Source organism: Leptopilina heterotoma, unplaced genomic scaffold (assembly GCF_015476425.1).
Source record: "Leptopilina heterotoma isolate Lh14 unplaced genomic scaffold, ASM1547642v1 Lhet_350, whole genome shotgun sequence".
Lineage (NCBI taxonomy): Eukaryota > Metazoa > Arthropoda > Insecta > Hymenoptera > Figitidae > Leptopilina > Leptopilina heterotoma.
The window spans coordinates 828634-843279 of NW_025111032.1; the positions used below are offsets into that span (position 1 = coordinate 828634).

Consider the following 14646-nt stretch of genomic DNA (forward strand, 5'->3'; position numbering starts at 1 on the left):
GCTGAATTAGAAAACGATAATGGACAATTGACAACATTTGAAGGTAAATTATATTTCTCTTATTTATTAAATGAACAAACACATTTTACAAAAATGAATTATTACTTTTTCGAAAATGATTTACTTGTAAACTGTTGTAAATGAAAAATTAAAATTATTTAAAATATAAAAAAATATAAAATTAGTTTATTTAAATTATTTAATAAAATAAATAGAAAAAAATTTCCTTTTCAGAAGAGAGAAACAATTTGGAAAGTAGAAAAAAATCGAGAAACGAAATTAGCGAGGAAATAGCAAAGGCTCTTAATTTCTATGAATCATCGGACAATGAGATAATTCCATTTGTCGAAACATTAACAAATAAAGAACAAATAACGAGGAAATTTTTCAATAAATTCACTCAGACATTTTTTAAGTACATGAAAAATTTGTCAAATCGTCGAGTAATGGAAATTATCAAACAAAACATTGATCACAGTGATGAATCATTGATATTTTTTTGCTCCGAAAACAATCTTTTATACACTTTTAATTCATAAACGAATCAAAAAAATTTTTATAATTATTAAAATTTTAATGAAAATATTCAATAGATAGAATACAATTTTTTTCATCATGTAGATTAAACATTGCATGAATTTTGTAGAAAAAATGAATTAATAAAATTTTTTAATAGAAGATAGAATAGAATTTTTTTCATGAGGATAAAAATAATTAGTTTTTAGGAAATAAAATTAACAAAATCACATTTTTTAAATATATTTTTTATTAAAACTAACAATTCTAATTAGCAAAATATATTTTTTTTTCTCTGACAAATACCCTATACAATTATAGGGGAGAAGATAAAAATGAAATAATTATTTTACACGTTAAACAGTAAAACGTTTTTTCATATTTTTTAATTCTCTTTTTTTTTAAATTCTATACTAAAAATTTTTTTGGAAAGTGATTTTTGTGTTTTCTGATTAAAAGAAGTTGAAGTAAAATACTGAAATACAGTATTGACAAGAACTAAGTGTTCTAATATTGTTTTTAATATTCTATGAACTAATGGAAATGTTTCAGCCAAGAAGGAACATTTTAAAAAGAGTCAAGTCCTTTCTATTTAATACTCTTATTTCGGTAACAGAGAATCAGCTTTCTTCACTGTAGCTTCAATAGCGTTTATTACTGATGCTCTGAAAAATTACAAATCGCAAATTTATTTTCATTCATAATATTAATAAAGAATAATTGGCTAATTTAGTAATTAACTAATTAACTAATTGTGACACGCTCCGAAGAAAGGTGCCTGAGAAGCAAAAAATTTTAGGTTATGTTTATAATTTTTCAAAATAAAAATCAACTCTCAATATAGACCACTAATTATTAAATCTAAAATAATTTATAAAAACTGAATTACGAATTCTGATGTTATACCTAACAGATTGTTTTTCCAGTTCATGCATTCCGCATATTGTAGTTCCACCGGGAGAGCAAACTTCATCTTTCAATTGTCCTGGATGTTTCTTCGTTTGCAAAACCATTTTTCCCGCACCAACCAACACTTGAGATGCAAATTTTGTTGCTTGTGCTCGAGGGACACCCATTTTTACTGCTCCATCAGAAAGAGCTTCAATCATAAGGTATGCCTTGAAAAAAATGCAAAAATGCAAATTTTATTTTCATTTTCATTTTCGGACCAAAAAAAATTAAAAAAAAAAAAAAAAATAAAAATTAAAAAAAAAAATTTAATTAAACTTTACCAAAAAAATTAATTTCAAAATTCAATTATTTCTAAAAATTCACGCTATATGTAATATTCAATTAAAAGACCCAAAATTTTTACTGAAATTCATATTTAAATCAATTTTTTTTTATTAAAAAATTCTACTAGAATTGAATGATTTAAATACAAATAATATGCAAATAAATAATTGATTGTTTCTTAAAATTGATTTCTCATAAAGAATTTTATCAATAAATTTTCAAATAATTGAATTCTCTCCACGAATTTTAATAGGATTTTTAAGAATAATTGAATTCTTTGCAGTAATTCAATTAAAATTGTACTAAAAATAATTGAATTTTTTTTTGGCGAAAAATTTTGCGAGATTTTTTTTCTTAAAATTTTTGTAAATAATTGAATTTCGGCGAAAAATTTTATTACCTACTTTTGAAGATAATAATTGAATTCTTGTGATGAATGCCCAAGAAAAATTTTTGTAACTTTTGAAAATAATTGAATTTTCTTAAAATTCCTGAAAATAATTGAAATTTCTACGAAAAATTTTTATTACTTTGGAAATAATTGAATTTTGCATTTGATTTTTATTAAAATTCCTGAAAATAATTGAATTTCTGGGCAAAATTTTGTTATTTATCAAGATAATTGAATTTTTTCGAAGAATTGCATTAGAATTTTTGAAATAATATTGAATATACATATATATTAAAGAATTCAACTTATTTCAAAAGAATTGAAATTAAAGTTTTTCAAAAAAATTCATTAAATAATTTTATGTTAGTTCTTGAAGAATTAAGTTATTTAAAAAGAAATTATTGTCAAAAATAGAAAAAATTGAAGGTTTTGTATTAGAATTCGTGGCAATAATTTTTAATTTCACTAAAATTCAATTTTTTTTTGTTTTTAACTAAAATTCTTCTATAAATGCATTATTTTTAATAATTTTTAAAAAATTTCTTTGACAATTTTTAAATCCATTTGTTTACAATATTCGATTTATTTATTTTAATTTATTTATTTTAATATTCAATTAATTCCACAGAATCGTTAGTTAAAAATATAAAAAAAATTTATTTTCAAAGATTTTAATTTGAAGCCTTTTTAAACATCTACTATAGAATTCAGTTATTTGCATTTTTTTAAAAAATTGAATTCTCATAAAGAATTTTATTAATAAATTTTTAAATAATTGAATTCTTTTGACGAATTTTAATAACATTTTTTAAGAATAATTCCATTTTTCGACAAATTCGATTAAAATTGTATTAGGAATAATTGAAATTCTACAATCAGTTTTATTATTTATGAAAATAATTGAATTTCTAAAAAGAATTTTATTATTTACAAAAATAATTGGATCCCTGTAAAAATTGTATTATTTATAAAAATAATTGAACGATTGCGAAGAACTTTATAAAAAATTTGCGTAAATAATTGAATTTCTGTAAAATTTTTATTATTTTCTGAAAATAATTGAATTATTGCGAAGAAATTTATAAAAATAAATTTGTAAATAATTGAATTCCTGTGAAATCTTTATTATTTTATGAAAATAATTAAATGTTTGCATATAGAATTTTATTAAACTTTTTTTAAATAATTGAATTCTTTTGGACAATTTTATTAAAAATAGTAAATTTTGTCTTGAAAATCATTGATTAAGGAAAATTTTTGAAAATAATTGAAATTTTGCCAAGAATTTTATTAAAATTTTTGAAAATAATTGAATTTCGGAGATTATTGATTTTGACTCTGAATTTTAAGAAATTTCTCTTTTGTGTTTGAGATGTTTTTCAAATAGTTTTAACCACTTTTTGTTTATTTAGTTGCAAGGATTCAAGAGTCAGTGATTCAATCATTTTTCAATTCTCGGCCTTAATGTTCATAATTTAAGCTTTTAATTTGAGTCCTTTTAGAGATTTTTATGATGTTGTGTTTTTATTTTACGGTAAAAAACTATTTTCACCTTCCTTGTTAATAAAAAAAGAAAAAACATTTCAGCAAGTAAACCGTCGGCAAAAATCTTTAAAAAAAAAATTTCTAAAAGTTTCAATTTTAATATGAAAAAAGTCCTTACAAAAGCTGGAGCTGATCCGCAAAGAGCACTATATGCATTTATTAATGACTCTGGAACTATTTCTATTAGTCCAGTACAAGAAAATAATCTTTTTACTATCTCATCATCCTCGGGAATTGTCCCCTCCGAACAGTATACTGAGAAAAATTAAAAACTATTTTATTAGGAAAAATAGATAAAATACAAATTTAATTGAAAAATTTGAATTGCAAACCAATTATTCCTTCGCCAAGTGTAACTGGTGTATTAGGCATAGCTCGTACAATTCGTGGATTCGTTGTGAGAAGCTCAAGTTTCTAGAAAAGAATTATAATTTATTTAAAAATAATCTTTTTCCAAATTGTACAAATTCTTATAGATTAATTTTTTCTATACAATGAAAGTATATAAATTAATATTTACACTTTTTAATGTAGCTATTGGAGTTCCAGCAAGAACAGAAACAAAAACTTTATTTATATGACATCCTCTTAATTGATCTAAATCATTTAGGGCAGCATCCAAAACTTGTGGTTTTATTGTAAGAAATACAACGTCAACCTTTTTTATTAGTTCGACATTATTAAGTGTTGTATTAACACCCAATGAGTTCCATGTTTCCAAAGTAATTTCTGTCCGACTTGAAACCCAAATGTTTTCTGCACTAATAACTCCTGTATAAAAATAGGATTTCAGAAAAGTAAATTTAATAATATGTAATAATAATCAAATAATTTGAATACATCAAATTTAAAATTTTTCGGTCCGCCATATTGGATCTGCCATTTTGAATTTTGAAAATCTGACATCAGGATCAGATTCGTAATTAGCGACTCCGAAAACTCCCCAGATATAATTTGGCATCTGCTTTAATATTTTAACACTGTTTGAGGATAGGATTTTTATTGTTTTCTGTATTCTTAAAAGCCCACTTGTTGATATAAATATTAAATGATATTTCGTATTTTATATAAAGAAACTGTAAGAAATTTACCTTTATCGATGAAACAAGTTGCTAAAGCTCTCGCCATATTTCCTCCACCAATAAAACCAACTTTTTTCGTTATACACTCCATATTAACAACAATATTTGATTATATGTATTTTATTATTTAAATCAAAACAATTATGCCGCAAAACTTTTAGTGCACGTCTCGCGTGTTTATTATTACGAAAAGTGTTAACCATGGGGAAGATAAAGTCTAAGGTCGTGGAAAATAACAAACAACACTATATAGAAGATGTTTCAGTTTTGCTATTGCGCCATGATTCTAAGTGAATCCGCACGGCTGCGCTGACAATTCAAAGTCTAATTAAATGAATTAAATTAAACTTTTAAAAAAAAAGTTATCAATCTATATATTTTTTACTGCATTAGTATATTGTAATTATTATTAAACTTATGTGTCAAAGCATTTTTTATAAGATTGTTAACTTTATTTATAAATAGCGCTATTTTGCTTTCCAAAAAAAATTTCTTTAAAAATCTTCTTCACTTCTAGATTCTATCGAAATGGCTGCAATTTCAAAAATACAATTAATTTTTTTAAACAAAAGGTATAATTTACATAAAATTAATGTGCTTACCAGTAGCTGCTGCAGCTTCAGCGCCATTCAGCGCCATCTTCGTTGACTTCAATGAGAGTTTTTTTTATTTAGTTTCTTTTTCTAAAAATTTTGTTAATTGCTCATTTGTCATCTGAGGACTAATTTTTATTTATTTTTTTTTGTTTCTTCATTAATAATCCAAACTTCTTTCATCGTTAAAATTTCTCGACTACTTTGTCTGTAAGTCATTCTTTAGTTTGTTTTTCTTCCATAAACTAATAATCTCCAAACATAATTTATATCACATGTAGAAATAAAATCATGATTCAATATATCAAAAATAGGTTTTATTATAAGACGAAAAATTGAACGTATATTTTTTTTACATTATTTACAAAAAAAGGAATTAAAAATTATTTTTTTGTATATATTCCTGCTGAACGAAGCTCTTTTCTCACCACTTTGTAGAAATTATAGAAGCTACCACCTGTTGAATGATATTTTCTATTAGATTTATTTTCCTGACCTCGTTCCTGACTCGAGATGTAAAAACGATCGGGATCCTCAGTGGGAAATAATTCTTTCGCCTGCTCCTTCAACTTCAAGAACACATCAGTCTTAATTCTAAAAGGAATGAAGAAAAAGATTAAAACAATTTCAAAAAACAATTGTACTTTATCTATATATAATTATAATTAATAATTATATTATAAATTTTATATTATAATATTAAAAATTATATTATAAAATTAAAAACTATATTATAATTATTTATATAAGTGAGTAGAACTTACTTATAATTAACTGGGTCCTCTTCTATTTCTTTATAAATTATCAATTTTTTTAATCTTGTGTAATCAAGAGTTCCTGTTCTTTGATATATTCCTAATAAAACTTTTCCCTCTAGAGTCGAATTTAAAAAATGATATAATTCATTTTCTATAAAGACAAATTCTTCTGAAAAGCAGAAGGTGATATATGAAATGCAAAAAAAGAAAATGAAATTTTGTAAAATACTCGCTTTTTTTTACCTTGCTTCCAATCAGTCGCAATTCTGACCTGCGAATTTTCTAACTCGTCACTTACAGAATCGTCTGTATCATAAGGATGACTTTCAACTTTTATTTGTTCTATAGGAAGAATGTCTGAAGTGATTATTTCTTCCGACATTTTTTAATGCTTTGAAAGAAATTCTGCATTCATAACAATTTGCTGTAACCGCATTAACTAAAAAATGCAAAATTGCTTTGAAAATTTCAATAAATTTTTTTATTTTGTAATATTATAACTGATATTTAAGTTAAACAAAATTATTAAAATTAATGAATTATTAAATTTAATAAATTCTTTTTAAGTATATTTATATTTATACATATATTAAATATAAAACATTAATGTATATACATTAAAAATTTAATATTTTATCAGGTCTAAATTTTATATCATATTAAAAATTTTAAGATCTTTTTTGGATCTTTTTCATAAATTTCTTCTAAAGCTTACGAGAAAACCATTTTTCCATTGCTGACAAAAATAACTCATTTAATTAAAAATTATTGAATTAATATAATTTATTACTTATAAATATAATTAATTAAGGTCCTCCCCCCATTAATAGATATATTTATTTCTTATCTTTCTTACATGTAAAAATTAAACAATTTTAGGTTATCAAATCATTAAATTAAGGGAAACTATTAAAATAAAATTTTTAATACAAATTTCTCAAAAAAATTTTTGGGCAAATATTTTTATTTTTGTTGTGCAATCATATATTCATAAAATTGTGTAACCAGAATATTGACAAGAAATATCCAGGATTTTATAAAAAAAAAAAGTATTCCTTTCTTAATATTTTTGTTGTAAAAGCAAAATATCATCTGTTTACACTTTAGAATTAAAATTCACAACAAAATCCCATTCCCAAGTGCAAAGACTTTTAGGTTAAATCAGTTTCAAGTCCACCGTGTATATACATACGAAGTTCAATAAAGTAAAAAATAAAATTGGTTCTTTACAGTTGCAAAAAATAATTCTAACTTGTGTATTATATTATATATTTATGTATATATTGTAAAGAATTATAGGAAAATGAAATAAAATTTGAATTTACCTAATACTTTACTTACGTATAAAAAGACAGTTGTAAAAAAATTGGCGTGTAGCACTAAACGCACGTTTTGCAAATAATTTTATATTGACATAATAATAAACAATAACAATGACAAAGACGTGAGAAAAACGTCAAAAAACGTGTAGTACGTGTGAGTACGTATGTAGTAACGTTTTCTGAATAAAACATCCGAAATGTGAACTTTCTGTTAACTGAAACTTCTTACGGTCTAATCACAGTCTTTAGTGCTTGCATGCTCTGCATGGGGAATCCACACTGTGACTTAACCATGCCGCGTGTATTTTTCCTTTAGCTCAAAATAAACTGAACTGCCGACACCGACATTTTGCCTTTGTTCTCAATCAAATGTTTTTGCGTTTTTATTAGTATATATATACTTTTTAGTTTTTTCAATTTATATAATTTAATAGATTACTTGATAATTATTTATTATTTTACCATAAGCGTTTATTCTCCATTGGATTTAAGCGTAAGTTCTTGTTTTTCATTAAAATAATATTTAAAAGTATATTTCAACAAACATGCCAGTATTTAGGTTAGAATTAAAAGAAAGACAAACTTTTTATAAAATTGTCACATTCAATATAAAAGTTAATGAACAAATAGCATTATAACCGAGTTTTACTTGGTGAAACCATGTTATCCATAATTTTGTTATATTATTAAAAATTAATTATGAAAAATAAAAAGTAACGGCTCCATCAACCGGACTGAAGAGCAAAAGCAATGAACGAGGTATTAGTATAATATTTTTTATCATCGTTTTTATTATTTTTTATATATAATAAAATTTTTAAAATGTGAATTTTTTTTACAGAGAATATACGAAAAACAATTTTTGTTTATTACATATAAAGAACAGAAGAAGACAAATCTGAAGAAGAAGTTTTTTTTTATTCTTAATTTTAATTATATATATATATATGTTAGGCTCAAAGACCGAAAACGCTCATTGAACGAAAATCTCGACCACAACGCGTTCAAATTTCCTTCAAATTATTGGATACAATGTGAAAGAACTTTCAGTCATTTTTCAATACAGGATTTGTTAGGATTTTAATCAAAAAATCTTATTGGATTGGAAACAATTTTTAATAATCAATACACCGAATTGTCATTTGGCATCATATTTATATTCGTTCTATTTTACATTTTTAATGATTTGTATTATATATTGAATTTTTATTTATTTGAATTCTCCAATGTCTTATTCTTCAGATCATTTCTTTTCCATATCCTTTGTTTGTAATCTTCTGAATCATCTGTTGGAGAAAATATTGAATTGATTAAATCTGTAATTCGTTTCTCTTTCTCATTAGTCTTAATTTCATTTTGTTTGTTATCCCTTATTGTAGAAGTGGATCGAACTGAACTATCATCAAATTTAGGCCAAATAACTCGATCATCATTAGTCTTAATTGCATTCTGCTTGTTAACCTCAACTGTAGAACTGGATTGAGTTGAACTATCATCAAATTTAGGCCAATTAACTTGATCATTAGTTTCCTTCTGTTTGTTATCCTCAAATGTAGAACTGGATTCAGTTGAACTATCATCAAATTTAGGCCAAATAACTCGATCATCAAGAGCAAATACTATAGAAATACTAATTTGCATCAGTAGACACGTCAAAAAATCTAGAAAATGGAAAAGTAACACTTAAAATAAAAAATTGTAGAAAAATAAAGTTTTATATTCTATAAAAATTGTGCTTATTTTCATCCTATTTTTTTAATCATATTATGTACAAATATTAATTTTTGGAAAAATGTATAAACAATTTTATTTAGTAAAAAAAAAAAAATTACTTACATAGCTTCATTTTAATTGTTGCAGTTTTTTTAAAAATCACTGAATCGTATTCGTCGACTTTTCTGAAGGTAATGATTAGAGTTGCATGACGTATTATTTAAAACCTAAACGCTTTATTTATTTAATATTATACCATTGTATTAGTTTCTATCTTGTTTGTACAACTGCTGGAAGTTTACTTACTGTTAATTTTAATATTTAAATTAACTTTTTATCTTCCATACTATTATGAAATAAAAATTTGTCCTTGAATTTTATATGAATGGGTTTTTTTTTTATAAGAAAAGAACTTATTTCTCTCGAAAACTAAAAAATCGATTTTAATAAAATTTTAATATGTTGTAAATATAGACAAGACAATTCTAGAGAAAAAATTAAGTTTTTTTTAAAAAAGTAAAAAAAAAATTTTGAACTTAAAAAAATTTTTTTTTGAGACTTAAGTATTTGAAGTGAAAACTATAATTTTTTTAATACCTTAATAATGTCCCCTTTAACATATATTTTTTTCAAATATTTTAAAAATATAGTTTTTGAGACTTTGCAAAGTAAAAATTTATCTAAAAATTCGAATGATTTGACATTTTACTCGTGAGTAAAATGTCAAATCATTCGAATTTTTAGATCATAAAAACATTCTAACCATTCTAATTTTTGGTTTTCCGATATAATAAACCATTCGAACATTTATAGTGTGTCGAAATAAGTAGTTATTCGAACTTTTGGGCGATTCTATGAAATGAATATTCAAACTTTAATTTTTTTTTTTTTAAATGTACATTCGTACTTTTAATTTTTCTGTAAAATGTGAATTTAAACTTTTAGATTTTCGATTAAATAAACATTCGAACTTTTATTTTTTTGATTAAATAAACACTAAAAATTTTATTTATTTTGGTAGTTCCACAGTCGTGTGTCGATGCGCGGTTGATGGTAAAATGTTGTAGAATCTCCATTATGTTTTGCGTCCATCAAGAATAGTTGTGAACTGTTGTGAACTTCGCCTGCGATTTGTTTTGTATTGTTTTTTACGTTTTTTATTCTTTGAATTTTGATCTTCTTGATTTAAATTAAAAAATTTTTCTTTCTTTAAACTAATAAACGCATAGTGCTGAATATATTTCTAAACCAAAGTGTTCAATCAGGAATGTTCGTGCTTTAGAATTTATTCCTCTATGTAAGTTATGTTTTTCTCTTAATTAATAATAAAACACTATTTATAGGTTATGTTATCGAAACTTTGTAATTTTGTTACTGTTTTTAATAATTGAGGAGTAAGTTTTCAAAACCTGATAAATCCAAATTTTGTCATTTCGAGAAATTTAAACAAATGACAATTCTCACATAACCATTAAAATTAACTTTAATGTAGAAAAATTGTAATAAATTATTCATTTTTAAATATTTTTTCTATTTAAAATGCTCTGTTTGTAATTAAAGTCTATATTGTAATAAGAAAATTTAAATGTTTTGGTAATTTTTTCTAATAAAAAAAAAATTAAAAATCATCAAGGTTATTATTTTTTAAATTGAACATTCTTTGGTTATAAATTTTTTTTCTTAAATTAAACAGTGATAAATCGATTTCTAAAGATTTTAATATTTTAAATATGTGTTTATTTCAATTTTTTTGAAAAATGGATTTATCAACTTTTGAAAAATTGCTCCTCAATTAATAAACAAAATTGAATTTTTCGAATTTGTTTATTAAAGTCACCTGATGATGACGATGGTGAACCAATTCATTGAAACATCCAAAAAAAAATGAAATACATATATTATATTGAGTTTCATTTAATTCTTTCTTCCAAGAATCGAATAAAAATTTATTATTTATCGAATTACATTTTGTTAAATTTCTTTTTTAATAATTTATTTAAAAAATGTTTAATTTTATTATAGAAATTACAATTTTTTAAATCTATTTTATTAGAAAAATATTTTAACCGAAAAAATTCATTTTTTATTTAAAAAAATTATAAATTTATTACAATAAAATTTTGTTAAAAAAAAGGCCTTTTTAATTTATTTTAAAATTTTTTTATTTTTTTATTAGAGGCCTTTCAACTTTTAATTAACAAACTTAAATTTATAGAATAAAATTTTGTTCTATCGAATTTTTTATTTTATTAAATTTCTTTTTTAATAATTTATTTAAAAATGTTTTAATTTTATTATAGAAATTTAAATTTTTCATCTCTATTTTATTCGAAAAATATTGTAACCAAAAAAATGCATTTTTTATAAAAAAAAAATTATAAATTTATAGAATAAAATTTTGTTCAAACAAAGGCCTTTTTAATTTATTTAAAAAAATTTTAGTTTTATTATTAATAGAAATTCAAATTTTTTTTATCAATTTTATTAAAAAATTAACATTTTTAGTAAACAAAATTAAATTTTAATTATAGAAAGTGAATTTATCATTCGGCAGTTAAAGGCCTTTTTTCGGCTTCTTTCTCCTTTAAAATTAAATTTTGTTTTAAAAAAGCCTTTTAATTTGTTTAAAATTTTTGAATTTTATTATTAACAGAAATTCAAATTTTTTGACTATTTTATTCAAAAAAATATTTGATCGAAAAAATACACTTTAAAAAAAAACATAATTAAATTTACATCTTGTCTTCAGTCTCAAATAAATTATTAAATATTAAAAATAGAAAATTAATTATTAATTATGTAGAAAAATACATTTCATTAAATAATATTTTTTTACAGAATTTCAAAAATGGACATTGAAAGGAGAAAAATTGCCGATGACCTAAAAGATGAAGATTACGAACTAAATGAATATATAAATGCAATCAAGGAGAAGAATAGCGAACGTATTAATTTATTAATAACGAAGGAAGGAATTTTAGAAGAAAAATTCTTGTTGAACAGGACTTTTCTTCACGCTGCCACGGAACATGGAACAACGGACAATGTTCATCAAATTTGCAATCTAGGCGCAAATGTTAATGTTTTGAATAAAAATAAAGAGACTCCGATTTTTAACGCTATTATTAGAAATTTAACGGAAATGATTAAGATTCTTATTGATTATGGAGCGAATGTGAATATTATTAGCAAAAAAGGCGTTAATCCTCTTCATCTCGCTCTACTTCACGGTTCCGAGGAAACTCTTCGAATTGTCCTCATTAAGGCTTTTATTGAAATTTCCTCAAATTTTATGGAAATTGATGAAAATTCACCGCCGGACTGGTCAAATTTGGATAATTTGAATCTTTTCAAAAATCTCCTAAAGGGAAAGCAGTATTTAAACATTAAACGCAATGATTATTCACTCCTCATATTCTCGGCTGCAAAAATGAAGAATAAGGAAATTTTCAATTTAGTTCTGAGTGATTGTGAAAATTTCGATTCTTCTTCACGAAGAGAGGAAAATGACGAACAGAGTATAATTCACTGCTGGCGATGTAAATGCAGCACAAAAATGATAAAATCCCAAGTATCCCAAGGATCCCAAGTATCTGTAAACATTCCCGGCTTTTTAAATTTAACAGCTCTTCATTATGCCGTGAGAAAAGAATTGCCAAACGTCGTGGAATTCCTTCTGAACGAAGGTGCCGATCCAAACTGTCGTACTCTTCACAATTGGACACCAATTCATTACGCCGCATTTCTCAATAATTCCCAAATTTGTCAAATTTTACTCAAATTCAACGCCGACGTGAATATAATTTCATTTTTTAAAAATCCCCTTCAACAAGCCTGCGGTGGAATAAATGTGAAAAATTGCTACAACACACTAACTGGTTACTATCACGATGAATTTCCCTATTCGGGCAAAAAATTCACATGCCACGAAAAAATAATGGAAATACTCATCGTGAACGGAGTGAATATTGAATGTCGAAATGCAAATGGAATGACACCATTGCTCGAGGCTTGCAGAGCAGGTTCTTTGGAGGCGGTGAATGTACTATTGGAATATAACGTAAATATTTTTGCCGTTGATGACGAAAAAAATACTGCCCTCCATTACGCGACACTTGGAAATTCATTGAGAATTATCGATCGTCTATTGGCTAGTGGTCTTAATATAAATGTGAAAAATAATCGAGGTTACACACCTTTGATGTTTGTGATAAAATACGGTGAGAAAGTGTTTTCCACATATTCACTGAAGCATCCGAAACATTCAAAGTTATCGAAAAATGGTGATATGGTCGAGTATTTGATTCAGAGGAAAGCGAATCTTAATGCGAGGAATAAAGAAGGTGGCACTGCCTTACACATTGCGATAATGAACAATTTACCTGATCTTGTTTTGACATTATTCGAATTGGGAGCTGATAGGGTGTTGGAAAGATTTTCTGATTCGAAAAATCGATTTATCACCGGTTATCATAAATTTCCTGAATATTCATTGATGAGTCGAACAGTGTTAGTGTCGCAAATTGCATTTAGAGACGACGATCTTTTTAGCTATTCGCATAAATTGTGTTTCGATGAGAAGCAATTGTTGAGGGAGACTCTTGATTTTTTCGATACTTCGAAGGAGGAATGTGAGGAATTGAGGACAAAGGAACTTTTTAGAAATTTTACCTACTACGATTTTTTAAGTACTGATTTAGCGATTGCTGCAAAAATTGTCAAGAAATCGAAAGTAATTAAAGAATTACGTTCATCGGCTTGTGAGAGGACAACAATGTTTCCTCACTTTGCGTATTTTATTCGAAGAAGATTTCAAAAAATTGAAATTTTGGAAAATTGTCTACCACCAATTGTCGAGTTCTTGTCGAATTATGGCGACAAAAAGAAGCTACCGGTTGAAATTGTTCGAGTTATTATCGATTATTTGGGTTGGAAAGATATTCAACTTTTCAGTAGAGTTTTAACAAAAATGTTATAAAAGAAGTTTTTTTTTTCATAAGTTCGATTTGTGCAACTTTATTCAAACAAAATAAGTATTTTTTTTTTCAAAATTCCGATTTGTACAACTTTGTTCAAACAAAATAATTTTTTTTCATAAGTTCGATTTGTACAACAAATTTGTTCAATATTTATAATTATATTGAAGTCACATTTATGTGATAAATTCAAGTTCGAGTTTCGATGAGCGAAAATAATCTTCAGTGTTCAAACTTTTTAAAAGAAAAATGATTATTCAATTAAAAGAATTCTATAATTTGTATTTTTAAAAAAGATATGTAGTTTAAAAAAAAAATACAATTTCGTTAAAATTAAAATATTTTTTTAAACAATCTACAAATTTGTTTATTTAATTTCTTAATAATATTCATATTTAATAACATTATTTATTTTTATTCATAAAAGTCAACACAGACTGCAATTCAAAAATTTAAAAAAAAATTCTCATCAAAATTTCCATTGCTTTTAGAAATATATTAAAATTATTTTCCA

The 14646-nt window shown here is 24.3% G+C and overlaps 4 protein-coding genes across 6 annotated transcripts; 1 reads left to right on the top strand and 3 right to left on the bottom strand.

The window, feature by feature from the left end:
• Positions 1–745: 745 nt before the first annotated feature.
• Positions 746–5011, bottom strand: LOC122505257 (pyrroline-5-carboxylate reductase 2-like). Its single transcript, XM_043616762.1, has 6 exons — positions 4780–5011; positions 4209–4459; positions 4021–4102; positions 3807–3943; positions 1423–1634; positions 746–1181 (listed from the first exon to the last, which is right to left on the bottom strand). Exons 1-6 carry the CDS (start codon positions 4859–4861, stop codon positions 1118–1120), a joined length of 828 nt encoding a protein of 275 aa, XP_043472697.1. The 5' UTR covers positions 4862–5011; the 3' UTR covers positions 746–1117.
• Positions 5012–5658: 647 nt separating this feature from the next.
• LOC122505258 lies at positions 5659–7632 on the bottom strand. 3 transcript variants are annotated; one of them, XM_043616765.1, is made up of 4 exons: positions 7463–7632; positions 6365–6560; positions 6128–6236; positions 5659–5957 (listed from the first exon to the last, which is right to left on the bottom strand). In XM_043616765.1, exons 2-4 carry the CDS (start codon positions 6501–6503, stop codon positions 5747–5749), a joined length of 459 nt encoding a protein of 152 aa, XP_043472700.1. In that variant the 5' UTR covers positions 6504–6560; positions 7463–7632; the 3' UTR covers positions 5659–5746. The 3 variants fall into 3 exon arrangements, with proteins under 3 accessions (XP_043472700.1, XP_043472699.1, XP_043472698.1); XM_043616764.1 differs by having other exon boundaries at positions 6128–6287; positions 7463–7630; XM_043616763.1 differs by having other exon boundaries at positions 6128–6290; positions 7463–7627.
• A 658-nt stretch (positions 7633–8290) lies between these two features.
• LOC122505260 lies at positions 8291–9427 on the bottom strand. Its single transcript, XM_043616766.1, has 2 exons — positions 9280–9427; positions 8291–9104 (listed from the first exon to the last, which is right to left on the bottom strand). The coding sequence occupies exons 1-2, from the start codon at positions 9287–9289 to the stop codon at positions 8650–8652; spliced, it is 465 nt and encodes a 154-aa protein (XP_043472701.1). The 5' UTR covers positions 9290–9427; the 3' UTR covers positions 8291–8649.
• Positions 9428–10250: 823 nt separating this feature from the next.
• LOC122505253 (serine/threonine-protein phosphatase 6 regulatory ankyrin repeat subunit B-like) lies at positions 10251–14181 on the top strand. Its single transcript, XM_043616754.1, has 2 exons — positions 10251–10453; positions 11995–14181. The coding sequence occupies exon 2, from the start codon at positions 12005–12007 to the stop codon at positions 14132–14134; it is 2130 nt and encodes a 709-aa protein (XP_043472689.1). The 5' UTR covers positions 10251–10453; positions 11995–12004; the 3' UTR covers positions 14135–14181.
• The last annotated feature ends 465 nt before the right edge of the window (positions 14182–14646 follow it).